The sequence below is a fragment of the Callithrix jacchus genome, chromosome 7, assembly GCF_049354715.1.
Source record: "Callithrix jacchus isolate 240 chromosome 7, calJac240_pri, whole genome shotgun sequence".
Lineage (NCBI taxonomy): Eukaryota > Metazoa > Chordata > Mammalia > Primates > Cebidae > Callithrix > Callithrix jacchus.
Window position 1 is genome coordinate 83,242,408 of NC_133508.1, and position 25,860 is coordinate 83,268,267.

The 25,860-nt window shown below is 51.9% G+C and overlaps 1 protein-coding gene across 1 annotated transcript; it reads left to right on the forward strand.

The window, feature by feature from the left end:
* Window positions 1-142: 142 nt before the first annotated feature.
* On the forward strand, window positions 143-25,513 carry DMBX1 (diencephalon/mesencephalon homeobox 1). Its single transcript, XM_009001160.5, has 5 exons — window positions 143-187; window positions 15,834-15,999; window positions 19,458-19,636; window positions 19,916-20,264; window positions 21,332-25,513. The coding sequence occupies exons 2-5, from the start codon at window positions 15,846-15,848 to the stop codon at window positions 21,784-21,786; spliced, it is 1,137 nt and encodes a 378-aa protein (XP_008999408.2). The 5' UTR covers window positions 143-187; window positions 15,834-15,845; the 3' UTR covers window positions 21,787-25,513.
* The last annotated feature ends 347 nt before the right edge of the window (window positions 25,514-25,860 follow it).

Genomic DNA, 25,860 nt, shown 5'->3' on the forward strand with positions numbered 1-25,860 from the left:
CCGGGAGCTGCGGCACCAGCGGGGCGGGGCGGGGCGGGAGCGACGCGTGATTGGCAGCCACCAGGGCCATTAGGAAACGTCTGGGCCCGAGCCGGGCGCCCGGGAAAGGCAGTTTAAAACTCCAGCCCCGGCCCCGGCGCGCGTAGATGGCAGCGGCAGCGGCGGCGGCGCGGGCCGGGTTGACCAGGTACGAGAGGGCGGGGCTGGTGGGCCGAGCCGGGAGGGGCACGGGACGGTCGCTGAGGGGAGGACGCGGGCCGTGAGACCCCGGGGACAGCCTTCCCTCTTGGGGTCCTGCAGTCCCGGACCCACTGGGCAGATCAGAAAGTTTACAGGGAGCCAGGGACTTGGGGACAGATAGAAGGCTCAGGGGCAGAAGAAGCGGAGGGACTCCAGAAAGACGGAGAGTCGGGGACAGAGAGACCCATGGTGAGACAGAGGAAGCGATACCCAGGGATGAAAACGGAGGCAGAAAGCGAGCAATCTAGGAAAACAGAAAGAGCGCAGAACTCGAAATTCCGAGGCAGAGAGAGCCAAGGGCGAGCCCTGGGCAGAGACGCGCCGAGGCGGAGATGCAGGCCTTGGCCCGCGGAGACGCAGGCACCCGCGGAGAACGCCTCGGATCCGTCACGGTTTTGCCTCATTTGGAAGATATTACTTTGTCCCTGAAAAAAAAAAATACAAAGAGGTTTGGATATTAAGCGGAGACAAATCCTTCTTAGTTTGGAAGGGGGCGGCGCGGAGAGGGAGGTGGCCGGTGTAATGCTGAGCAGATGCGGCCCGGGGAGTCGCGAAGCCTGGGGTGGAGGCTGGGGAGGAGGCGCGGCCGGCGGCCCAGCTCTCAGCCCGCTGAGTGGAGAGGCCGCCCACACCTCCCCAGCTTCCTGGTCCACGCGAACCCCGCAGTGCCCCGGGCATTGCCCGGGATCTGGCTCTGGTTTCGCCCGCGCCGATCCCGTTCAAACTCAGCTGCCACCAAGTGAGCCTTTTCTCTCTTGATTGCGATTCCGCACAAATTTTCCAATTGAGGGCGGTTCGGCGCTCAGCCAGCCTCTGCTCTCATAGACGTGGCCTCGGGCTAGGGTCCTCCAGGTGGGTGTTTGGGGCGCAGTGGCCCTGGTTCCCTGGAATTCGTTTTGCCTCCCGAGGCCTCAGTCGGCGCGGATCAGGCGAGCGCCGGTGGGGAACGGCAGGCTGGGGGCAGTCCCCGGAGCGGCTCTCGGGGCGCTTCTGGGGAGCGGTCAAAGGATTGGGGAGACTGCCAGGGTCTTTCCTCTCTGGGCTTCCCACACCAGATGGCCGTAACTCGGTCGTGGACGACGACAGGCCAGGGGCCCTTAAAGACTATGCAGGGTTCCAGGCACCACCAGCTGAACTTTCTGACGGTCACAAATTCCCGGAACCTGCTCAGGGGCTTCGGTGGCACTGGTAGTGGACTTAAGGAGCTTGAGGGAAACCTGTTCTTCCCGAAATTCGCACAAAATCTGAGGCCCCGCCTTTTCCTGGATTCCAGCCACACTCAGTTCGGGAGGCAGTGGGCTCCTTAGGCTTGTGATTTGGGGCAGGAAGGAGTCCCAGAATGGGGAAACAAGGAGGACGAGCTCCGAGGCCTTTTCACCCTCTTTCCAAGCATGCAATTCCCCAAAGCTGAGAACCCTCGGGGCCTGGGGCACCTCCGCTGTTTCAAACCCAGGTCCCAGAAAGTCTTTTTCGTTTGACAAAAGTTCTCCCAGGCCGCGGCAGGGTGGGCGGTTGCTGGTTTTCTAAGAGAAGCTCCAGTTTGAGGACATCGGGGAAAGAGGAGGGCTTTATTGACTCGATGGGCCTAGGAGGAAGGGGCTGTCGGCACCGCAGGGGTTGTGTGCTCCACATCCGAGGAAATTGTGCAAGTTCCCAGCTGGCTGTGGCGATGGCAGGACGACCAGAGTCCTTTACTCTCTCTAGTGCTGGGGCTCCTTTGCGCTGCAGGCGGGTCGTCTCTGTCTGATCCCTTTCTAGGAAGTTTTGTGGCCTGTTAGTTTTAGGTGGGTGTAGTGGGGGTCGTTTTCAATTTTTCGGGGATTTGTGTTTCACTTACCCTCATCCCCGGTCCTCCCCTTAAACGGAAAGGCACTCTGGCCTAAGGAACAATGAATTTAGTTCCACCTCCCCTTTCTGCAAACCAGCTACGTTTATGTATATGTCTAGGTATTCAAAAAAATCGAATTTGCTGCCTAGTGAGAGCAAATTATCTGGATAATTGGCTCAAAGCTCTCTCCTCTATGGCTGGAGTAGACACACTCTTGGGAAAAGAAGCAGGGCATTGCTACTCAGGAGGGGGGTAAACACCATACCCCACCCCTGCAGACCTTGGGGGCACCAACTCCTGCAAGGAGGTGGGAATTTGGCAGCCCAGACTCTGAACGGAATGCAGAACAGAAGGGCAGAGGTGCAGAGGAGTGGAAACCCGCCCCAGGCGAAAGGCCATGGTGAAAGGCAAGGACTCGCGCCTCTGGAAGGTCTCTGCTGGATAGTGGGCTTATGGGTCAGCTTCATGGGCATCGGGTGAGTGTCTGCAGGATCTCTACACCCCTGTCCTGGCCACTTTCACATGCACAATCCCATGTGGTCGGGAAATATGAGCTACTTCTCCATTCTGAAACATAACTTGCACTTGACACTGCGGGCACACACCCCTGCACACACTGCAGATTTTGAGCAGGAAATAAAGTTTCCATCCCCTCCCGGGCCTCAGCACTCTGGGAGCATACAGCCTGGAATGAGGAGTCCACTACAGCCCTTAGTGTCAGCCTCCCGGAGGCCAGGGTCCTTCTGAGGAGGAACCCATCTGGTGTGACTGGAGCATGAGGACATGGCTGGTGGTTTTTGAGGGAAGGGGAGAACCGGATTCAGAGGCTCAGTCCCCCGTGTCTGAATGAATGCTGTGTGTGCACACATATTTGCCAGCGGTCTAAATTGGCGGTTGTACACAGACACGCATATAGAGGCTGACAGGCACACAGAACGGGACTCCTGCGTTAGAGTCACCCGGGCTATGGGTATCACACTCAGACTTACTTTGAGAAGTCACCCAAGAAGAAGCACAGGCAGATCCACTAAACCACACAAAACCCCTCTGATAGACACAGTTCCAACTCACAGGCTAAACTCACACAGACACACATGCTCAACAAACACAGATACCCCCTAGGGCAACAGTCCCAAGTGTTATGGCCCTGCTTTGCTCAGAAGCCCCACGAAGCCCCAGGCAGGGTGCATCTACATTTTTGCTTGGCCTCTGCACTCCCTATTCCCTCCACTCTCTCCGGGCCTTGAAGCTTACTCTCCCGGCCGGTCCTAAATCCTTGAGGAGCCAGTCTTCACCTCCCCCACCCCTGCCTTCCTATTTCGCCCTCAATTCCACCCCTTCCCCACAGTCTCGCTCGGCCGCCCCGCGGTGCCCATGTAAATGACAGCAATAAATATCTAATCAAGGCCCCCGGCGACGCCACTGCTGCCCGCCAAAGCCCATTACCGAATGAGTGGGGGAGGCCACTGGGGTGGGTGGGTGAGCTTCCGGCGGGGCTTGTGTTCTGGTCTGCACATTCGTCCTGTACTGAGTGCCTCTCCTGTCTGCCCTTGAGCGAGTCTCAGTTTCCCCTTCTGTGAGAAGGGCACAGAGCTGGGCTCTCCCTTATCAGATCCAGTGACTCTATTTAGTCACTTGTCTGTTCTTCCAAGCTTATTTGCTTCTGCCCCAGTGTTGCCTGATGGGTGGCCTCCCAGTTTGCACAGACCAGAGCTGTGGTGGCTCTGGCCCCAGCTGTTGTTCGGACTTTAGCCAGGTTTTTGCCGGCAAAGGGGAGTTCCCTGGATACGAGAGCTGCACATTTCAGGAGGGAGCACATTTCCCGAACGGCGTCACTCCTTTCCGCCAGTCTACTGCCACTGTGGACATCGCTTCAGTGTGCCTGAGGCTAGTGGAGCCGACTGGATTTTGCAGCCCCCTCCACCCTCCACGGCTCCATCTCCAGGGTGTGTTTGCATACCCGATGTATTGTACATCTGTCAGTGTGCAGAGCAGGAACCATGCTTTCTGTGCCCGAAGAACAGAGCCTCCTCCGAGTTCCTCCAGCCGTTTGGAGGCCCTAACTTGGGCTTAGAGCAGCTCTGCTCCACAGGGGACTCTGAAGTCCCTGTTTCCCAGCCCGGCCTGGATCTAGATGGCCAAGAGCAGACCAGGTTATCCCTGAGGTACTTCAGGCCAGGGCTAACCCAGCAGGCAGGGTTGCCACTTCTGCACCATGGAGAGGCCAGGAACATCCTGAGGTCCTAACCTATGCCCTGCTCCATCTTAGCTCTGCCCAAGTCTCCTTTATCTCCAGTGCGCTAGCTGGATCTCTGCCAGAAAGGAAGCAGAGAATCAAGCAATTACCCAGACAACTCTGCTCTCAAGACTTGCAGTCAGGTCCCTCAACCTCCGCTGCCACCTGCCTGCTCTCAAATGCTGAAGCTGGACCAGATTCAAGAAAAAGCAACAAAAAAAGTGGCTTCTCCCATCTTCTTTACCTTCCCTGGCTGCATTTTGCTGCCTTAAAAAAAAAAATTACCTCCAGCCGCCTGATTTCTCTGCACCCTCAACATTAAGGACCTCGGGAAACTGGAGGACTGTAGGCGGAGGGGCCTCCCTCAGTCTCGGCCCATTAGCTTGTGGGGGGCTAATTACTCCAATTAGCGGCTGATTTATAATTAATGGCTCGGACCAAGGGATAATTGGATGTTAATGGATAACAGTTTGTGTAGGAACTGAGAGCCCCGACTCCTTCAAAGGGCCGATGGCCGGTGGTCGGCCCTGAGACCCACCGGGACCCTGGAGCTCTCCCGGTGGGTTCTTCTCATAATCACTGGGTCCCCATCCCTGAGCCAAGAGGGGAGGTGAGAATCTCCTTTGAGAAATTTATGAGCTCTGTGTGCCCTTATGACATCCAGCACCCCTTCCAATCTGACCCTTGCAAAGCCACATACTTCTAAGCCCACCTGCCTGCCATGCATGGCTCCAACTCCAGGGTTACTTTGGGAGCCTGCAGTGGAGACGAAAGGAGGATGAGCAGATTCTTTGACCTCTACGGCTCATCCTCTTCCCATACGGATCAAGCAATGTGGAGTTAACGATGGCGACGCGAGGGTCATGGTGTCTATGTCACCAGTAGGGGGAGGGAATATGGCCAAGGTGAGGGCAGTGGCCAGGGCTCATGTAGGATAGGGTTAGAGCTTAGTCTGTGACAAGGTCAGGGCCGCAGCTGTGGCCAGAAGGTGGCTTGGCTTCTGATGACAACACTGGATTTTCCCTGCTGGGGCAGGGCAGAGCAGGCAGGGTGAGGAGGAAACTTTGGACCTTGGCTCACTGATTTCTGGGCTCTGCTGGCCTTCTCTCATCTCCCAGAGCTGGTCATGTGACCATCTGCAATATCCCTAGAATCTGAGCCCCTTGAGTTGGAATTCATGAGGCTACTCCCAAAGTCCATTGCTCAACAAGCAGTGGCTCCATCTTTCTTTGTGGAATGAATGTCTGAATGGTGAAAGGCAAGGACTCGGACCTCCGGGTTCTTGCTGTGGGCACTGGGTACTGAGTACTAGCTGGGGAACAAGACCCTGCCCCCAATCAAGGGTAAGAGCTCTAGTGGGCACTGAGTTCACATTTTGCAGTTAGATTCCCGGTATTCCATCTTGGCTAAGCTGCTTAGCTGGGTAGTTTTGGACAAGTGACTTTACCTCTCTGGGTCTCAGCTTCCTTAGCAGTCAAATGGGGATTATGAGGTTGTTGTGAAGATTAAATGAGATGCTGCCAATCAGGTCTCTATGAGGATAGCTGGTAATAATAGTTATTATAAAACTCTGGCAAAAGGTAGGCAAACAGGCAGCTACAATTTGGTGAGGAAAAGAATTTAAAGAAGTCACCAGACCCAGTCAGTGACTTCTGGACCCAACCAGTGCTAAAATTGACTGATGATAGCAAATTATCCAGTCTTTTTCACCTTTCATTTCTGAATCTGTAAGATGGGGGTGGCAGGAGAGGCTCCCTGGAGAAAGGGGTGCCCAAGCTTAGTGTGAGGAGTCTGGAGTTCTCCAGGTCATGCTGGTGGAGAGACAACATTCCTGGATTGGGAGGCAGCCACCTGGTAGCTTTGGAGGGCCCTGGCTCAGTGGTGGGGGGAGGGTACAGGAGGAAGGAAGGGGAGATGACAAATTTGGATATGACTTTTAAGAAATATGGCTTTGAAGGTATCTGGTAGAACTGGTCTGAGAGATGGGTCTGTTTGTTTCAAAGGAGGCCTGGCCCACCGCACCCTCTGGTGGGGATCCCTGGCTGGGAAGAATCTGGCCCCTAGCAGGCTGATTCCTGGCTTTCTGCACCTTTGAGTGCCTGATACTGACAGGAGATTTGGGGAGCATGGAGGGTTCAGTGTGACCCATGAATGGATCTGGGGCTCTTGGAGGAGCCCCTGTAGAATAAGCAGCATCTGAGAGGTAATAGCTGGGGTTGTCCTCATGTCAAGTTTGCTCCCAAACTGTGTGCCTGCAGGGTCCTTGGTCAGGGTAGGACCGGGATCTCCATAGCCCTTACATGCTATGTTCCCCCTGCAGATTCCTGGCAACTTGGAACTAAGGACAGATGGGGGAAAGGGGTACTTCCCCATTCCCAAGCAGGCCAGCCAAGGGGACTCACTTTCCTTGAGCCTCAACTCCTCATCTGCAGTGTGGGGATAATCATAGTGCCTCCCCCATAGACTTGGGTTAAGACATTAATGAGGTGCTGATGCTGAGTATCTGGCATGTGCCTGGGACAGAGCTTCCCTTAAAATCTTGGCTCCAAAGGCTCAGAGTTGGAAGGCTCCTAGGTCATCTTGCTCAGTCTGCCCCACAACACCCACGCACTCATGCACACACACATGCATACACATGAACGAGTCCCTCCTCCTCCGCCTCCCTCACATGTGGCTGGCCAGCCCTGGGCTGCACACTTCTCATGACAAGGTCTCTTTCAGAAGAGGTCAGAGATGGTAGGACCCTAGTCAAGGTCACAGGGCAGCCTGGAGTAGGGGCAAAAGCCCAGGCCTGCTGCTCCTGGGTTCATGTATTCATGATCTTCTACCTGCAAGAGTAAAAGTCCTTTTGGACTCCAAACTGCAAAGCAGGAGGGACAGTTGCAGTGGCCTCTCCCCTCAGAGGGTCACTGTAGAACCTTCAGAGATAAAGGCAGCAGCATTTCTCAGGGAAGAAAGTCCATGGCAACAGGCTACTCTCCATCTCTACCTCGGCCATTGACACTCAGGGCTAGTCTCACCAGGGCCTATCTCTTGGTCATACTGTGAAAATAAATACCAGATAGCTCTTCAGAGACTCAGAGACCTGGGTTTCCATCCCGCCTCCACCACTTACTAGCTGTGGAACCTTGGGCAGGAGACTTTATCTCCCTGAGTCTTAGTTTTCTCATCCATATACTGGGGATAATTATACCTACCTGGAAGAGTTGTGTTGAAGTTTATTAGGTGATACACCTGGAATGAGTGAAACAAGTCTTGGCTTGCGGTAGATGGTCAAAGAGAGGTGGCTGGTGGTGTTGTCAATGAGATGACGTGCCTCACCGTGCCTGGAATAGACAATGGGATGAGACTCTCAGAGAATGTTGGTTTCTTCCTCTTCTGCTTCTCTTTCTTTTCATCTAAATAAAGTTGTTTTGCCATGTTTCCACTGTGAATGGGAATGAGAAGTAACTGAGGGGAGAATTAAAAGTTGAGAGCAGGGAGAGGCAAAGAGTGGTGGGGTTGGTCTGTGGGTGGCTGAGCCGCGTGTGACCCAAGGAAGGGTCCACTTTCCTTTTAATCAAAGACGTCTTGCATGCATTTTCTTGGTACTGCTGCCGTTAATTTATAAAAAATGCCCTCTAATAAAATTCTGCTTGATTCTTCGATTGGCTGGGCATTAGGCCGCAGCCAGCAGCGACGCGGGGACATAACGGATGCATTTGCAGATTTGGAAAATTAAAGCCATCTATATGGCGCCTGTGGCGGGAGATCCGCCGATCTGCTTGCTTAATGAAATATAAAGATTCTTTTAACCAATGTAAGCACAATTCGACAGCTTGTGAAACGCGGCCGCGCTGTGATGGATGGCTCTCCTGGCTCGCCAGGAATTGCGGGGCGGCACCTTTTAAATATATAATTGATTCTGTTTGGAGTGTGCAGTGGGCTGAGCCCACGCAGGGCCTGGCCTGGGGCCAGGAGTGTGGGGCCTCTGTTTAGAGGCTCTTGCAGGCCTTGTAGGTTCCAGCCTGGGGGGCCTCCAGGGGCAACAGGATTCAGAACTGGATGTGGAAGGGGCTCCTGTGGCTGGGTCTGGCTGAGGACCACCATAGTGCAGGTCCTGGCTGCCCCTACTGCTGGGAAAGGGCCCACTAGGCAGGAGTCGCCCCCACGAGGCCTACAGTCCTGGGAGAGAGGAGGTCGTGGGCTGGGACTCCGGGTCTCCCTTTCCTCCCGTGGACCATCCTGGGCTGTGGTGGTCCTGCCTCCCTCACAATCTCTTGGTCTAAAATTCCTTCCCACTCATTTGAAGTTACTATTTACTAAGCACCAACTGTGTACCAGGCTCTGTGCTAGGTGTTACAGAAACTACAATGGCTAAGACAAATTATTAATTTTCTGTGTTGATTTATCTCCTTGCTTTTTTCTCTCTCTTTGTATTTTTCTCTTGTCCTCTCTCACACCCTGTTCAGGGCTGGAAGAGCCACAGTGCACTGACCTAGCAGCAGGAGATGGGGGCCACATGACTTTCCAGGGTACCAGTTAGTGTATATTTCCCTGGTCACACACTCAGAGACACATTATTTGTACACATGGGCTGACAGGCATGCACACCCACTGAGACACATAAAATAGCCAGATACATACATAAAAAGAGACAGAGGCACATACAGTCATGTGGTGGATCCCAATTGGGTTGTGTACACACATGGCCACACATGGACACTGAGGTGAGCCACAGCCCTGTGGCTGTGTGGAACCGCATGTGAGCAGCTTGGATGGTAAGTAGCATCCACAGACAAGGGTCCCTCTGTGGCCTCAGAGGAGAGCAGGGGCCTTGAGATCCAGCTGTAGTGAGGAAGAGGAGTATGAGGCTGGAGGGAGAAAAGCTTAGCAGGGAAGATTTGGGCTTACATACGGCTTCATTTCACAGCACACACACACACACACAGAGTGTGCACACGAGCATGCATGCCAGAGGAAATGTGTTTTTTCTTTCTTTTTTTTGAGACCGAGTCTCACTCTGTCCCCGACTGGAGTGCCGTGGTGCCATCTCAGCTCACTGCAACCTCCGCCTCCCAGGTTCTTGGGACTACGGGCATGCACCACCATGCTCAGCTAATTTTTGAATTTTTAGTAGAGATGGGGTTTCACCACGTTGGTCAGGCTGGTCTCAAACTCCTGACCTCATGATGTGCTCGCCTCAACCTCCCAAAGTGCTGGGATTACAGGCATGAGCCACCTCGGCCAGCAGAATGTGCTTTTTCTTGCTGTCCTCCTATTGTCTTGGACCAATTTAGAGATGATAGAAATCAAGGAATGGGGCCAGGTGCAGTGACTCATGCCTGTAATCCCAGCACTTTGGAAGGCTGAGGTGGGCACACCACGAGGTCAGGAGTTTGAGACCATCCTGACCAACATGGTGAAACCCCATCTCTACTAAAAATACAAAAATTAGCCAGGTGTGGTGGCATGTGCCTCCCAGCTACTCAGGAGGCTGAGGCAGGAGAATCATTTGAACCTGGGAGGCGGAGATTGCGCCATTGCATTCCAGCCTGGGAGACAGAGCGAGACTGTCTCAAAAAAAAAAAAAAAAAAAAAAAGAAATCAGGGAATGGAATATGCTGGGGTAAGATCCTGTGTGACTGGGGCTGGGAAACACTAGCTAGTGGGAAGAACTTCACTGTTAACACCTGTTCCACTACTTTCTAAATGCATGGCCTTTAGCAAATTATCCAATCTTTCTTACCTTCCATTTCTGAATCTGGAAGATGGGGATAACATTATCTACCTCCTACAGTGTTGGGAGAATTGATGGAGATGTCTGATGTAACAGAGGCATTTAATACATAGTTGTGATCATTAATTCATCATTGAATCCTTATTTCCTAGCCCTGCTTCTGCATTAGACCCTGTGATCTGGGGGTGGGGTGGGTGTCCCGAAATGCATGAGATCGTTTCTGCCCTCAAGGAGCTCAGTCTGGTCTAGTCAGTGAGATAGAAGTGTCATCACGGCACTGTGCTGCAGGCACTAGAATGAAGAAAATCCACCGAAGGTGTTGAGTGTGGTGTCTGGGACGGTGCGTTCAGGACATGACAGCTAGTATTGTTGTTGTCACCATTACGGTCATCCTCATTTCTACGATCTGTGCATACAGATCTTATCTGAGCCTGGAGTGGGGAGAGATTCCTTGTCAGAGGAGAGCAGGGGAAGGCCCTGTTTCTGAAGAGGGGTCGGTTCAGCTAGGCCTTATGGAGAAGGAAGAGTTTGTCGGGTGAAGGGAAAGAAGAGAAATGGTGTATCAGGTAGAGAGCCCAGCAAGAGTAAAGGCATGGAGATGAAAAGGAGTGGAGGGTAGTCTGGTAGTGCTTGGTGCTGGGGAGGGGGAAGGCATCAGGCCAGGCTGGGAAGATCTCAGAGACCCTCAGAGGGCCATGGGGATGGGGCAATTGTGGGGCCCAAAGAGGCATCTCTCTGGCTTGTTAATAAAGCTGCCTTGTGCATCAAAAACTGTGAGATCAGAGATAATTAAGTCAATTAAAATGTCACTTACCACCTAAACAACACTGAATTTTAAAGCAACAAAGCCCCTGAGTTTGGTGGGGGAGAGGCATTCCAATAGCAGGAGTTGGGATGGATGAAATGACTTCTAAACTCTTTCCCCCTTCCTCACCTGGAGCTTCTGACACACTCTGGAGCCTGGTTTCATCCTCATATCCAGCAAAAGACGTGGATACCTCCTCCCAGCCCCTGCCCCACCAAAAAAGAAAGAAAGAAATAATATAAATGTGAAAATCACCTGTAATCCCATCTGCTATCTCCCAGAGATGACCTCTGTTAACATTTAAGGGTATCGCCTTCCAGAATTTTTTCTATGCATATTTATACATGCATTACAAAAATGGGATCACATTATGCATACTGTTTTGTTACCTATTTCTCCCACTCAACAGTATATTGTGAACATCAGCACACAGAGATACACATCATCTTAAATGGCAGTGCCGTATTCCACCGTGGGCCTGCCTGTCCCCTCATTTGCTAAACTAATCCTCTCTCGATGGGCAGTTAGGTTTTCAATTGTTTGCCATCACAGGCAGTGCTGTGATAAATATTCCCATACACATATCTCTGCATACTTGAAGGGTACATTTCTAGAAATGGAATTGTTGTACTCTCTAAAGGCTTTTGATGTAAGGAGTAAATAGCTCTTCTGCCATCAAGGCAGGGGAAGGACCATTTCCCACTCCTCTAGATAACCCTGTGTAATAATTTTTCTTTATATTTGCTAATCTGATTGGTAAATAATGATATCTTATTTTTTTTTTTTTGAGACACAGTTTCACTGTTGCCCAGGCTGTAGTGCAGTGGTGTGATCTCAGCTCACTGCAACCTCTGCCTCCCGGGTTCAAGTGATTCTTCTGCCTCAGCCTTTTGAATAGCTGGGATTATAGGCATGGACCACCACACCTGGCTAATTTTTATATTTATTAGTGGTGGTGTTTCACCATGCTGGCCAGTGGTCTCAAACTCCTAACCTCAAATGATCTGCCCACCTCAGCCACCCAAAGTGCCGGGACTACAGGCCTAAGTCACATCACCCAGACTTTTCCTTTCTTTGGTTATAATAAGGCTGAGCTTTTTGTCATGTTGGTTGGCTATTTGTATTTCTTTATTATTGAGTTGTTTCTTCATTTACTTAGCCTATCTTTCACTAAGGTGACCATCTTTTTATTTAGTTATTTAGAGATGGGGTCTTGCTATGTTGCCCAGGCTGAATTCAAACTCCTGGGCTCAAGTGATCCCCCCACTTTAGCATCCTGAATAGCTGGGTCTACAGGTGTGTGCCACTGCACCCAGCTTTATTTTTGTATTCCCAAAGAATAGTTCTTTGTATATGATGGACATTGCCTTTTATTTGATTTGTGCTATTTATGTTTTATGAATTCCTCTATGGCATATACAGCATATAACAGATATTTTTCCAAATTTGTTGTTTGCTTTTTAGCTTTGTTTATGGATATTCTGTTATATTGAGGGGTAGATTCTTCACCTCACCATGTTATCACTCTTTTCTCTGTATTTATTTATTTATTTATTTTTGAGACAGAGTTTCACTCTTGTTGCCCAAGCTGGAGTGCAATGGTGGGATCTCGGCTCACCACAACCTCCGCCTCCTGGGTTCAAGCAATTCTCCTGCCTCAGCCTCCTGAGTGGCTGGGACTACAGGAATCCACCACCACGCCTGGCTGATTTTTGTATTTTTAGTAGAGATGGGGTTTCACTATGTTGGCCAGGCTGGTCTCAAACTTCTGATCTCATGATCCGCCTGCCTCAGCCTCCCAAAGTGCTGGGATTACAGGTGTGAGCCACCTCGCCTGGTCATCTATCACTCTTTTCTCTTAGCTTTCTGCCTTGAGGCTATGGTTCTGGTGTGTGGAGGAGGCTTCTGCAAGTGAAGGCTGTTGGAGGAAGCTAGTGCGTTAGTGCTGACTCAGAATCTGTAAATCTAGCCCTCAGCTCCAGACTCCCACATCCAACAGCCAATCCAACATGCTTACCTGGAAGTTGAATTCACATGTCAGTCACTCTTGCCATATCCCTCCAAACCTTGATTTCCATTCTCTCCCTCCCCAGATCTGCTTCTCCAACTCAGTGCTCTTCATTCAGGAAAAGACCCATCTTCACTCAGCTGCTCAGGATGGAAACTTGAGTTATCCTATTTTTTTTTTTTTTGGTCTCTTTTTCTCACATCTTATAACTAAGCTATCAGCAATCATGCTAATTCTACCTTCAAACTACCAGAATCTGACCATTTTTCGTCACCTCCTCCCACTCTAGTGAAGGCAGCATGGTCTCCAGCCTGGACTTCTGCGGTGGCCTGCTCTCTCTGCTTTTCTTCTTGCACTTCTACAGTTTATTCTCTGTATAGCAGCCAAATTGAGCTTTTAAAAATAAATCATAGGCCAGGTGTGGTGGCTCACGCCTGTAATCCCAGCACTTTGGGAAGCCAAGGCAGGAGGATTTCTTGAGCCCAAGAATTTGAGACCAACCTGGGCAACATAGTGAGACCATGTCTTTATAGAAAAATTTAAAAAACTATCCTGGCATGATGGTGCACGTCTGTAGTCCCAGCATACCCAGGAGGCTGAGGTAGGAGGATTGCTTGAGTACCAGAGATTGAGGCTGTGGAGAGCCAAGATTGTACCACTGCACTTCAGCCTGGGAGATACAGCAAGACCTTGTCTCAGAAAAAAACAAAACAAAACAGAAAACCCAGATCATATTATGTCACTCCCCTCAAGACCCTCCAGGGGCATCCTATCACACTCAGGATAAAATTCAGATGGGATTTCCATTGAGCCATAGGATTACAATGGGTGGTGGAGCCCTCTGGCTAGTGGCCCCTGTCTCTCCAACCTCACCTCCTTCACCTGCTCCCTCTGTCTGTGCTCCATCCACCCTTACTTTCTTGCTGCTCTACAGTCACAGCCTGTCCACGCCCCAGGGCCTTTGTCCTTGCTGTTCCTTCTGCCTAGAAAGTCTCCCTGAGAGCTCCACATGCCTCCTTTAAGTTTCTACTCAAATGTCACAGAGCCCTTTCCTGACCACATGTTCTACAACAATTTCTCCTTTCTCTCTTGTCATCCTCCTCCCCTGCCTTATTTTTCTTCAGAGACCGTATTCCTGTCTGACATTAGTTCGTATATTTTTATTGTTATACATCCTCCCACATCTAGGAATGTAAATTCCATGAAGCTAAGGACTTTGCTATTTAGTAAGTGGGTGCTTAATAAATATGTGTTGGATGAATATGTGTAATATGCAAATGGATGTGTGTGAGTGTAATGTTTGTGTGTAGATGTCTCTGCTGCATGAATAGATATCTGTGAGCATGTCTGTGTGTGGAATGGTGGGGAAATGACATTTTGTGTCTGTGAATAGGCCAGCTCTATGAATGTCTTGCCAAGAATCTGTGTACGTGTATTTGTGCACGAAATGTGCGTGTGCTTGCCTGCAGCTGTGTGTGTTTGTGTGCATGCTGTGGATGTTTGATTCTGTATACCCCACGTCTATTTCAGTGAGGAGCTGAGATACCTGCATATGTCTTCCTTTTATCAAATGGACCTGCCATTGCCCCAGTCTTTTCTTTTCACCTCCCACACTTGGGAAATAGGAAACACTGTTGTGTTTTGGGGAGATTCCAGATGTGGAATCAATTCCAAAAATGACATTTCACACTGCTGCAGGGTGGGTGAGGGTCCAGATGGAACCTTGGCAGCCTCCTGCTGATGGTGGAGCTGTCTCAGAAGGATGGACGTCTTCTCTGAGGAATGGAAGATTTCCTTGGGACAATTGGCCATGAAAAAGTAAGACTGCAGGAATGTGGAGTGGGGCAGGCCTTGGACTGGCTGTGTGGCCTCAACTTGTCGCTGTTCTTTCTCTAAGCCTCAGTAGACTCAACTGCAACTGGGGCTCATCATTCTTGGTTGGCTTGCTTCTTGGAGATACGGTGAGAATAATGGGAGGTAATGGCAATGAGTATATGACAGTAATAACAACAGTATTCTTACGTTTGTGCAGGACATTAGGGTTTATCTCATTTCAAAGCAAATGCCTCAATGGGGAATCTAGTTCTGGGCTTGGCTCCAAATGGGCCTCAATGGGTATTGGTTGAATGAGTAATAAGTGTGTGAGTGAATCAATGAAGGTAAAAATGAATAAGCGCCCGAGTAATTGAATGAAGAGATGATTGCATAAAGCAGCAAATGAATTTATAAATCACAACGACTAATACTTTTGAGTATATACTATAATCCAGTCCTTTGTAAAGGCTTCTCTTAATCCTTGCAGTAACCCTATGAGACAGGTACTGATATTAACCCCATGTTGCAGATAGAGAAACTGTGGGTCTGAGAAGTGAAGTGACATGCCCAAAGCCACAAAGCTCCTGAGTGGTGGAGTTGAGGTTTAGCCTGCCCTGGGTTTTAGCCCAGAGCCCTAAACCCACACTGGCCCTGCTGAGTGAATCAATGAATGAGTGGGTGAATGAAGGAGTGAATGCAAGAGCCCTCACACGGTAAGCCATGCACAAGACAGGCTCCTTTCTGATAGAGAGAGCTTCTGCCCCATCAGAGGTGGGCATCAGACGGGTGTGGTGGTTCACGTCTGTAATCCCAGCACTTTGGGAGGATGAGGTGGGTGAATCACCTGAAGTTGGCAGTTCAAGACCAGCCTGACCAACACGGAGAGACCCATCTTTACTAAAAACACAATAATTAGCTGGGCGTAGTAATACCTGCTTGTAATCCCAGCTACTTCAGAGGCTGAGGCAGGAGAATCACTTAAACCTGGGAGGTGGAGGTTATGGCGAGCTGAGATCGTGCCATTGCACTCCAGATTGGGCAACAAAAGCAAAAGCTCCATCTCAAAAAAGATAAAGAAGAAAAGAAAAGAAGGTGGGCATCCAGTCTGGACTGGGGGTGGGTCTCCCTGAGGGCAGAATCTGAAAGTCCTGCCTCATGTCTCTTTCCCTCTTCCATCTGTAGGCGGATGCCGCTATGCAGCACTACGGGGTGAACGGCTACTCGCTGCATGCCATGAACTCACTGAGCGCCATGTACAACCTGCACCAGCAGGCAGCCCAGCAAGCCCAGCATGCCCCTGACTACCGGCCTTCGGTGCATGCACTTACATTGGCTGAGCGCCTGGCTGGTAAGGGCCCTGGGGACTGGACCATGGAGACGGGACTGTGGGGATTGGGGGAGGAGGTTCTGGAAGGCAAACAGGAGAGGGAGCACTGCTTCTTCTAGGCAGCTCCAAAAGACTTAGATCACTTAGCACACAGAGAAATGTCAATTCAAAGCTATGTGTGTATATCCAGAGCGTCTTTTGTTTGCCAACACTGTCCAAGGCGCTGGAGCTGCCCTATGCCTTCAAATTCTCATAACAAGCCCATGAGGGAGGCATGCATCAGCTCTATCTCACAGGTGAAGAAATGAGGTAGGAGGGCCCAGAGTATTCTGGCTGGGAAGTAGCTGGAAGAGGGCCAGAGTGCCCAGACAAGGAGAATTAAGGCACAGGGAATTGTAAATAACGGCTTCTGTGTTTTGACACCAACTGTGGGTTAGGCACTGTGGGGGTCTCTCTCTGTGTGTATCAAATCATCCAATCCCCATGTGGAGACGTTAGTATTTCCATTTTATGAACAAGGAAATGGAGGCTCAGAGAGGCTATATCTGGGCTGAGTGGGGTTGGAAAATAACATGGCTAAAAATATGAGCTTTGGAGTCCCAGACTTGAAGTCAGCTTGGGGCTTTCCCACTCAGCTCTCTTCTCTGAGCCTCAGTTTCTCTATTTATAAAAAGGAGACAATGGCCATGCCCATCCCCCAGGGTGGTTGGGAGGTGATCTGTGATAACATATGCAAAGTATTCAGCAGAGCCTTGAGCAGCTGTGCCAGGCAGGCCTCAGATAACTTCAGGGAACTCCTAGGGAGAACAGGTGCCCATGACCCATAGGAGGGCACAACAGGAGGATGTCCAGGGTCAAATGCTGGGGCGGCTCAGAGCAACAGGATCAGCTGGGTTAGTCAGGGAGAACTTTTTGAAGGCCATAGGGGCAGGAACCAGGCCTCAAAAAGGCATGGCAAGGAGTAGGGGTCAACACGAGGAAAGGCACAGATTGGGAAGGGATCTGAGGACCCACATGGGTAGCAGCACTGGCCTCGCAAGGAGAGCATGGCCAGTCTCATTCCTTTAGACTCTGCCAGGCCTCTGGGCAGAACTCAGTGGATAAAAGTTTCTCTGGACCAATGTGGAGGCATGAGTTTCTAGTGAGGGGATGTTGATACAGTCCTGTGCCCAAACTGGTGGTGACATTAGCTCCTGACAGTATTCCAGGACCCAAGGACCAGAGCACAGACAGGAGTCAGGGACAAGGGCTCATGTCCGCCAGTGGGGTCAGAGGAACTGGGGTGTTCAGCCCACCCCCAGCTCTCTAATTCTTAAGAAGGAAGAACATGAACTCCAGGTGAGCCTTTGTATGGAAGACTTGCCTTCCAGCAGAGGCTCTGCCCAAGGTTTAAAAAATCTGGCTTCAGAAAATAAAATAAAATAAAATAAAATAAAATAAAATAAAATAAAATAAAATAAAATAAAATAAAATAAAATAAAAAGAAAGAACAAAAAAAAGAAAAGAAAACAAACAAACAAAGAGTCTGGCCTCCCTGCAACACCTACCCCCCTCCCTGCAGTCCCTGGAGCCTGCAGTAGGATGCTGAGCTGTTGCTCCTCCTGCAACCAGAGTGGGGCTGACAGAGCACTCCCCACTCCTTCCCCTGCCCCAGGATGACCGGCAAGAGCTCAGGGCTGAGTCAGGCCCAGGATTAAGGTTAGTCTGTGAGGGGTTCAGAGCTCCCTTTTTAAGCTGGAGAAGTATCTCGAAGTCTGGGGCTTCCTGGATACCAAGTTGCCTCTTCCTATTCTTTTTTTTTTTAGATAGAGTTTCCCTGTTGTTGCCCGGCTGGAGTGCAATGGTGCCATCTTGGCTCGCTGCCATTTCTGCCACCCGGGTTCAAGTGATTGTCCCGCCTCAGCCTCCCCACTAGCTGGGATTACAGGCACATGCCACCACGCCTGGCTAATTATTGTATTTTTAGTAGAGACAGGGTTTTACCATGTTGGCCAGGCTGGTCTCAAACTCCTGACCTCAGGGGATCTACCGGCCTCCCAAAGTGCTGGGATTACAGGCCTCTGCACCTAATTTTTTTTTTTTTTTGAGACGGAGTTTTGCTCTGTTGCCCAGGCTGGATGGAGTGCAGTGGTGTGATCTCAGCTCACTGCAACCTCTACCTCCTGAGTTCAAGGGATTCTCCTGCCTCAGCATCCCTAGTAGCTGAGATTACAGGTGCCTGCCATCACACCCAGGTAATTTTTGTATTTTTAGTAGAGATGGGGTTTTGCCACATTGGCTGGGCTGGTCTCGAACTCCTGACCTCAGGTGATCCACCCGCCTTGGCCTCCTGAAGTGCTGGGATTACAGCTGTGAGCCACCGTGCCTGGCCGCCTCTTCCTATTTAGGGTGTTGTGAATGACTTCCCATTCCCTGGAGTGCAGGGGAAGGACTCTGACAGCCCTACGCAGAGGCTGAGATGACTCAAGTGCCCTTCAGCACAGACAGGGCAGGATCCAATTATGACATGATGGGAGGCAGTGAGGAGAGAGGTTACTGTCTATTCTCCAGGACTAGTCAAGCAAAAGGGCTAAAGGCTAGACCCCAGGATGGAGGCTAGACCCCAGCCCCAGGCAGGTACCTATCCTAGGTGTTATCATATTACCAGACATGTGGACGGTACCGTGGAATCAGTGGTCCATAGTCCTGTCTCCCCTCCGAGCCTGCAGTGGTTAGAACCTGGTCTCTTTGTCCTTCTGTCCTTGGGGAGGCAGCCACAAGGGTCAAGACTGAGTGCAACAAGCCTTACCTGAGACCTGAGACCTGAGCCCTGCTGCCCCGACCCTCCCTTCTTCGTTCGTCCCCTCAGCCAGGCTCTCTGTTCAGGGAACAGAAGAGCAGGAGCCTCAAGCCCTGCCATCAGAGACTCTAGGCTAGCCGGGATGAGGTGGTTTACACGCAGAGAACAGAGGATGGAGTGCCAGTGAATTCCATTTGCCTAGTCAGTCCTCCCTTTACTAGACCTCGAGATGGGTACCAGCCCAGCCTGGCTTCTCATGGGCAGAGACCAGTACTCTAATGCTAAAGATGTCTTAGTATTCAGAATCTAAGGGTTATAGGGTCTTAGAACTCTTGTGATATAGACCTACAGATTATTAGCATCATGGAGTCTCAAAATATACTCACAGTATCCATCTTAGGGCAATACCCACTTACCCACCCCTAATACCAAAGACCTCCCCCACAATCGTATGCCTGACAGCCGTTTGTGGAGTTGAGTTAGACCTCTGTGGTCCTGATACTGCATAATGGGGTGGAGAAACCTTGAAAGCCCACAGCCATATGAAGAGGGATGGGTGACTTCTAAGGGCAAGAGACCAGGGTCAGCTCTGGCAGCAGCCTGGGTATCCGCGGTGGGTCAGAGCAGGATAAGATTCAGAGCTATTTCCCGTAATTAAATGGGCCCCTCTCCTTGCCCTCCAACGGCTGTACATTTCAAGACATCATCTTGGAGGCCCGCTATGGTTCCCAGCACCGCAAACAACGTCGCAGCCGCACGGCATTCACGGCTCAGCAGCTGGAGGCCCTGGAAAAGACCTTCCAGAAGACTCACTACCCAGATGTGGTGATGCGTGAGAGGCTGGCCATGTGCACCAACCTGCCTGAAGCCCGGGTGCAGGTAGGGCCCAACTCTCCTAACTAGGCCTTGCAGACAAACACCAGCCCCTCAGTCTGGCCTTGTCCTGGAGCCAGCATGTCATCCCTGTGCCAAGGTGCAACTGATCTCTCCATCAAAGCCTTCGGTGATAGGAGGGGAGTTTGGGAAGGGATAGAGGGTGTGTGTTCCCTAGAGGGGTGGGGGCAATGTTATCACATACCTCCTCTCTTGGAGCACCCTGCTCCATGCTAACCCCACTTTTTTCTTACCCACCTCGGACTGCTCCTTTCCTGTCCCCAGGTGTGGTTCAAGAACCGCCGGGCCAAGTTCCGGAAGAAGCAGCGCAGCCTGCAGAAGGAACAGCTCCAGAAGCAGAAGGAGGCTGAGGGCTCCCATGGGGAAGGCAAGACTGAGGCCCCCACTCCAGATACCCAGCTGGACACTGACCAGCCCCCACGTCTGCCTGGCGGTGACCCCCCTGCTGAGCTTCACCTGAGTCTGTCTGAGCAGTCGGCCAGTGAATCAGCTCCCGAGGATCAGCCAGACCGTGAGGAGGATCCTCGGGCAGGGGCTGAGGACCCCAAAGCTGAGAAGAGCCCTGGGGCTGAGAGCAAGGGGCTGGGCTGCAAGAGGGGCAGCCCTAAGGCAGGTGAGGTTGGAGGGGTGCCATGGGAGAGCTGGGCCCTGGGGGACCTGAGCTGTGAAGCAGGTGGGAGGTAGGGAGGGAGCAGTCAACTGCCTCTCAGGGGCATGGCCCATCAGAATGGACTGGCCACAGCAGGCTTGGGCCAGGTCTTCACCCTTTAGTTGCAGAGTTGTGGGAAGGTCCAGGGGGTTCTGAGGGATGGGCTGAGTAGCAGGGGAAGGATACTGCCAGAGGTCAGGGCAAAAATTATTTATCAACCATTTGGAAGTATTCCAATTTCTTATTTTGAGGCGGAGCCTCGCTCTGTTGCCCAGGCTGGAGTGCAGTGGCACGATCTTGGCTCACTGCAACCTCCACCTCCTTGGTTCAAGCGAATCTCCTGCCTCAGCCTCCGGAGTAGTTGGGACTACAGGTGTGTGCCACCACGCCTGGCTAACTTTTTGTATTTTTAGTAGAGACGGGGTTTCACTGTGTTAGCCAGGATGGTCTCAAACTCCTGACCTCAGGTGATCTGCCCGCCTCAGCCTCCCAAAGTGCTGGCATTACAGGCATGAGTCACCACACCCAGCCAGTATTCCAATATTTAACAACCAGTTGGATGTCCCAGTGCATACTGGGCAAATACTGCATTGGTACTAGAGATTCCTACATGCAGCAGAGACTCCGAGCACATTTCTTGAAGGAACAGAGCTCTGGCATGAGGCATATCTCAGACACAAACCCTCAGCCCAGCAGGGAGGGGATGGGGCTGTGAGCTGAAGGTTGGAGGGAGGGAATGGGAGCACTGGGCAGGGGAGCGGGAGGGGAAGTTACAGCCCTTGAAGAGAAAAAGAGACAGACATGGGGACCTTGGCAGGGCTCCCGGAGCTTTCCCAGGAAGCCTGGGTCCCTTTCTCCTAGGATTCTGAGCCTTGTTTCAGGGGATGCCCTGGCTGGGATGGGATGGATGTGGTTTCAGCTGAAGCCTGTCTTGTCTGTAGCACCAAGAGGGTGAGAAGGCTGAGCGCACTTCACCTGGCAGACAAATGCTCTTGTCCTGAGTGCTTTGTTCTTGGGTTCTCTGCTTGCAGATTCCCCAGGCAGCCTGACCCTCCCTCCTGCGGCCCCAGGGGGTGGCCTCCTGGGCCCCTCCCACTCCTACTCCTCATCCCCACTGAGCCTCTTCCGTCTGCAGGAGCAATTCCGTCAGCACATGGCGGCCACCAACAACCTGGTGCACTACTCATCCTTTGAAGTGGGGGGTCCCGCCCCTGCTGCTGCCGCGGCGGCTGCTGCCGCGGTGCCCTATCTGGGTGTCAACATGGCACCGCTGGGCTCACTGCACTGCCAGTCCTACTACCAGTCCCTGTCAGCAGCCGCTGCTGCCCACCAGGGTGTGTGGGGGTCCCCACTGCTGCCTGCACCCCCGGCGGGCCTGGCTCCTGCAGCAGCTGCCCTGAACAGTAAAACCACAAGCATCGAGAACCTGCGGCTCCGGGCTAAGCAGCATGCAGCCTCCCTGGGACTCGACACACTGCCCAACTGACTGTCTGGCCTCCAACCTAACGAGGGGTCTTGGGTGTCCCCTCCTCGCCCCGTGGTTATCCCCAGATGGCTCTCAAGGAGTTAACTCCATGAGCCCAGGGATCCTAAGGGCTGTGTCCTATTCCCTGCCCTGCTTCCCCATACCCAGCCCAAAGTGAAGCCCACACCTACACACCCTCTGCATGGCCTGGAACCCCTGGAAGCCGAATGGGGAGGAGGTGAGAGGCTGGGGTGCCTCACGCTTTCCTCCGGGAAGTGAGAGGCTCTCCCTGGCTAGATCCCCATCTCAATAGTGCCTCCTCCCTTTCCTCCCTCCCCTTCTGTCCCCCTAGTGAGTCTATATGTGGAATGTGAGATATAAATATAAATATATAAAGCTATATTTTCAGGCACCTGCCTGCCCCAGGCCCCCTGCCCCGCTCCCATCTCTTCTTCCCTCCCACCCCTACCCTGCGGCTTCTGTGGCTCACTCTAGCCATCCCCTCTCTGCTTCTCTCTCCTTCCTTCTTCCCTTGATCTCCCTCTTCTGGTCTCTGCCCTGGTCCCTGTCCCCATCTCTGCCCAGCCTCTGTATTCTCCACCCTTGACCTTTCTCCCTGTCTCTCCCCGTGCCCTTGGTTTCCTCCTTTAGTGCTGGCTGTGTTGGTGTTGTCAATTCTTAAGCTATGTTCTGTTCAGGGTTGTGGCTGGTTTTGGGTTTTAGTAATTTTGCTACTTCTCATTCCACTCCTTCTGTTCCCTCCCTTCTGTCCTGCCTGCCTATCTCCTCCCTGCACCCACACGCTCTCTAGGCAGCTGTTCCTTTTCATGCCCAATAGAAGCAACAAGCCCCTAGCTGGAGACCCTGGGGATCTGGAGCTGCAGGTGGGAGGTGGCACAGGCTCCTACTCCCACCCTCACCCAGGCTGGCATCTAGAAGGTGTCATAAATTACTTTCTCTTCTCTCTTCTCAGTGTTGAGGTCCTCATTCCCAATATTGAGGAGGCAGTAGTCAGGCTGGGCAGGCAGTAGAATGGCCAGCATTCCTGCCTGTAAATCCTCCAAAGACAGAGGCCTGGTGTCAGTGTTCAGCCAGGACTAACCACAGGGCTCTAGAGCTTAATTTGAGAGACTTCCCTAGTTGGAGTGTGGCAGCAGGGGAAGAGGTGCTCTCAGAGACACTAGGGCTGGTGCTCCTCTCCCACAAACCCAGCTTCCACATCCAGCAGGTACTGTCCATGGCAGGGGTGTGGCTGACCAGGAATGAAGGTTGAACACTGCTCCTGCACACAGTGCGTGCAAAGTATACAGCAACACATAGGCTTAGGCTTCTGTGGGCTTCCTGCCCCAGAGCCAGTTATGGAGGTAAGGGCTTCTCTCCAACTAGTCACTGGCATGGAAAAGTGTGTTCCTGTTTATAGCCAGGAAACCCAGATCAGCAAACTCCCTTTCAAAGCTGTATGACTGACCAAGGGCCGTGGCTCATGCCTGTAATCCCAGCACTTTGGGAGACCAAGGCCGGCAGATCACCTGAGGTCAGGAGTTCAAGACCAACGTGGCCCAACGTGGTGATACCCTGTCTCTACTAATAATATAAAAATTAGCCAGGCGTGGTGGCACATGCCTATAATCCTAGTTACTCGGGAGGCTGAAGAGGGAGGATTGCTGGAACCTGGGAGGTGTAGGTTGCAGTGAGCCAAGATCACGCCACTGCACTCCAGCCTGGGCAACAGAATGAGAATCCATCTCAAAAAAAAAAAAAAAAAAAAAGTTGTGTGACCTTGGGCAAGCCTGTAGCCTCTCTGGGTCTGTTTCCCTGTATGGGTTAGATGGCTGTAAGGTCCTAGCCAGCTCTACTTTCTGCATTCTGTGCTCACAACCTTGCAGGACCGAAGTTTTTAGTTCAATTGACAATGACGCAAGGTTCTCAAAAGCACAATGTATGAATTAGAAAATTACTGTAGCCTTGCTGTGGAGCAAGGAGTGTTGTACGCCCAAGCCTCTCTGTAGATACCGCCTTAGTTTCCCCATAAGTATAATGGATCCCCTCTAGTTCAGACAATCTGAATTTGATCCTGATTTTCTTGAGTTCCAGTGCCAGTCTCTGTGGTCACCCCATTTTCATACATTTGCATGATCTCAGGGGCTCTGGGCAGTGGGAAGGGATGGCTTGGACAAATTCTTGGTCATGCTTCCCAACTCTTGGTGGCTCACCATTGAACACTCCAACCCCTGCTTAAAGACATTGATCTGAAAACCAGGGTAAAGATTCTTAAGGCTTGTCTCATCTCTCAGTGGGAAGAGAGAGGTTCTGTTGGTGTCCTGGTAGGATTGGTTTGCGGAGAAGTCAATGCCTATCATCCTTGAGGGGGTCAGCCTCGGTGGGGGCAGACGGAGAAGGCTTTGGACAGGAGAAAAGTGAGGGGGATGGTAGTCTGGGCCAGGAGAACTGTTTGAACAAAGCAGCAGAGATGAGACTCCATAGACCACAGGAAAGGGGTGGCTGACTTCAGGGGAGGTGGGGCTGAGGGGCCTGGAATCCAGGCTAAAGACCTCACCTACATGTGGCAAGCACCAAGACAGGCAGCTGAAGGTTTCAGAATCCTCAAGTGTCTTGCTAGGTCTGGAATCTGGAAGGGGAATCCACCAGCCATGGGAGCATCAGAGAAGAGACAGGCAGCGCTGTGGGAAATTGGCAGATTCCAGGAGGGACAGAGGAGGTTTTTGGTTTGGGAGGGGTTCTGTGGCCAATGGCCACTGTCCTCTGGGATTAGCTCCAGGAAGTTCTGTTTTGAAAACAAAAAATAATCATCTGGTAAGGAATGGGAAGCTTCCTAGCTGCTTTTAGACTGACGCTTTTTGTCAGTTCCTGGGTATGAGTGATTGTCACTGGGCCTTGGAATCCAACAGCCCTGGATATCACCACCTCCTCCAGGAAGGCTCCCCTGACCTCCTAAGGGGCAATGTTCTGTCATGGCGGGAGGCAGGCCCACTCAGGAGCAGCCCAGCTTCCCTCAGATGTTTGTTAACACTTGTCCCATTCAATTGACCCAAGTCTACAAACCCAGAGAAGGCAGGAAAGGTCCATGTGGTCCTGCCCTTGGAGGGCTCTCAAGTTTAGGGAACAAGCCTTGGGTATGAAAGCAGCTGGAGGGCAAGAGCAGAGCACGCTCGTCTCTCACGCACACTGATAAGCGGCACCATGCATCTCCGTTGAGCACATTTGTAAGCAGCGCCGCATGTCCCTTCTGGTGGGCAGAGGGTACAGGCCCACTACACCTCATGCTGGAGCCCCTCCCAGGCCTACTGGGCCAACCTGGGTCTGAGACCAGAGGCTCAAGCTCTGACTGTCCCTTTGCAGAATGTGGAATGCCTCATGCCTGGCCCCTCCCTCCTATCTGAGTCTCCCCTTCCCTGCTTCCTCACTCCCCCAGAGCATGGTCCAGGGACCTGGGTCCCTACCCCAACTCCAAGGCTGGTGGGCTGCACAGACTGCTTTCCAAACCAGCTGTTTTGTGACCATTTGTGCTTAGAGAGGTCGTGCCAGCCCATGGCAAAAACACTGTGTACTGTATTTATTTATTCTGTTAGTTGAAAAAGCAAGACTTAACTCACCCCTGCCTGTCCCCTCCCCTGCCCTCTATGTAGTACAGCATGACACTCTGTGTATCTGTTCTTCTGTCAGTCTTATTCCCTGTGATGTTGTGACCTGTTCTTTGTCTTACCGGCGAATAAAAGAGAACCCAGCAGCCCAGGCCTCAGTTCATTTCATTCCCAGAGATGCCTGCAGTGGGCTGAATAGGCAGGGTCTCCAGATCTGTTCACTGCCTCTCTGTTGATGTGGCCAGCGGGGAGGGAGGCCGGCCTACCTCGCTATTGGCATTGTCACTCTGACTGTGTAGTGTAGCTCTCTCTGTGGCCCTTACTAATCTGCAGCCGGATGCCACTCTGGAGTGGCTGTAGGGGAGCAGATAATGGGGAAGGGTTCCATCTTCTCTAGGCTGTTTGGATCTTACCCAAGCACAAGTGGCAGAGTAGCGGGGACAGGAGATGCCCGCCCGGGACAAGCAATGCCTGGGAGTTTTCAGGGGAGCCT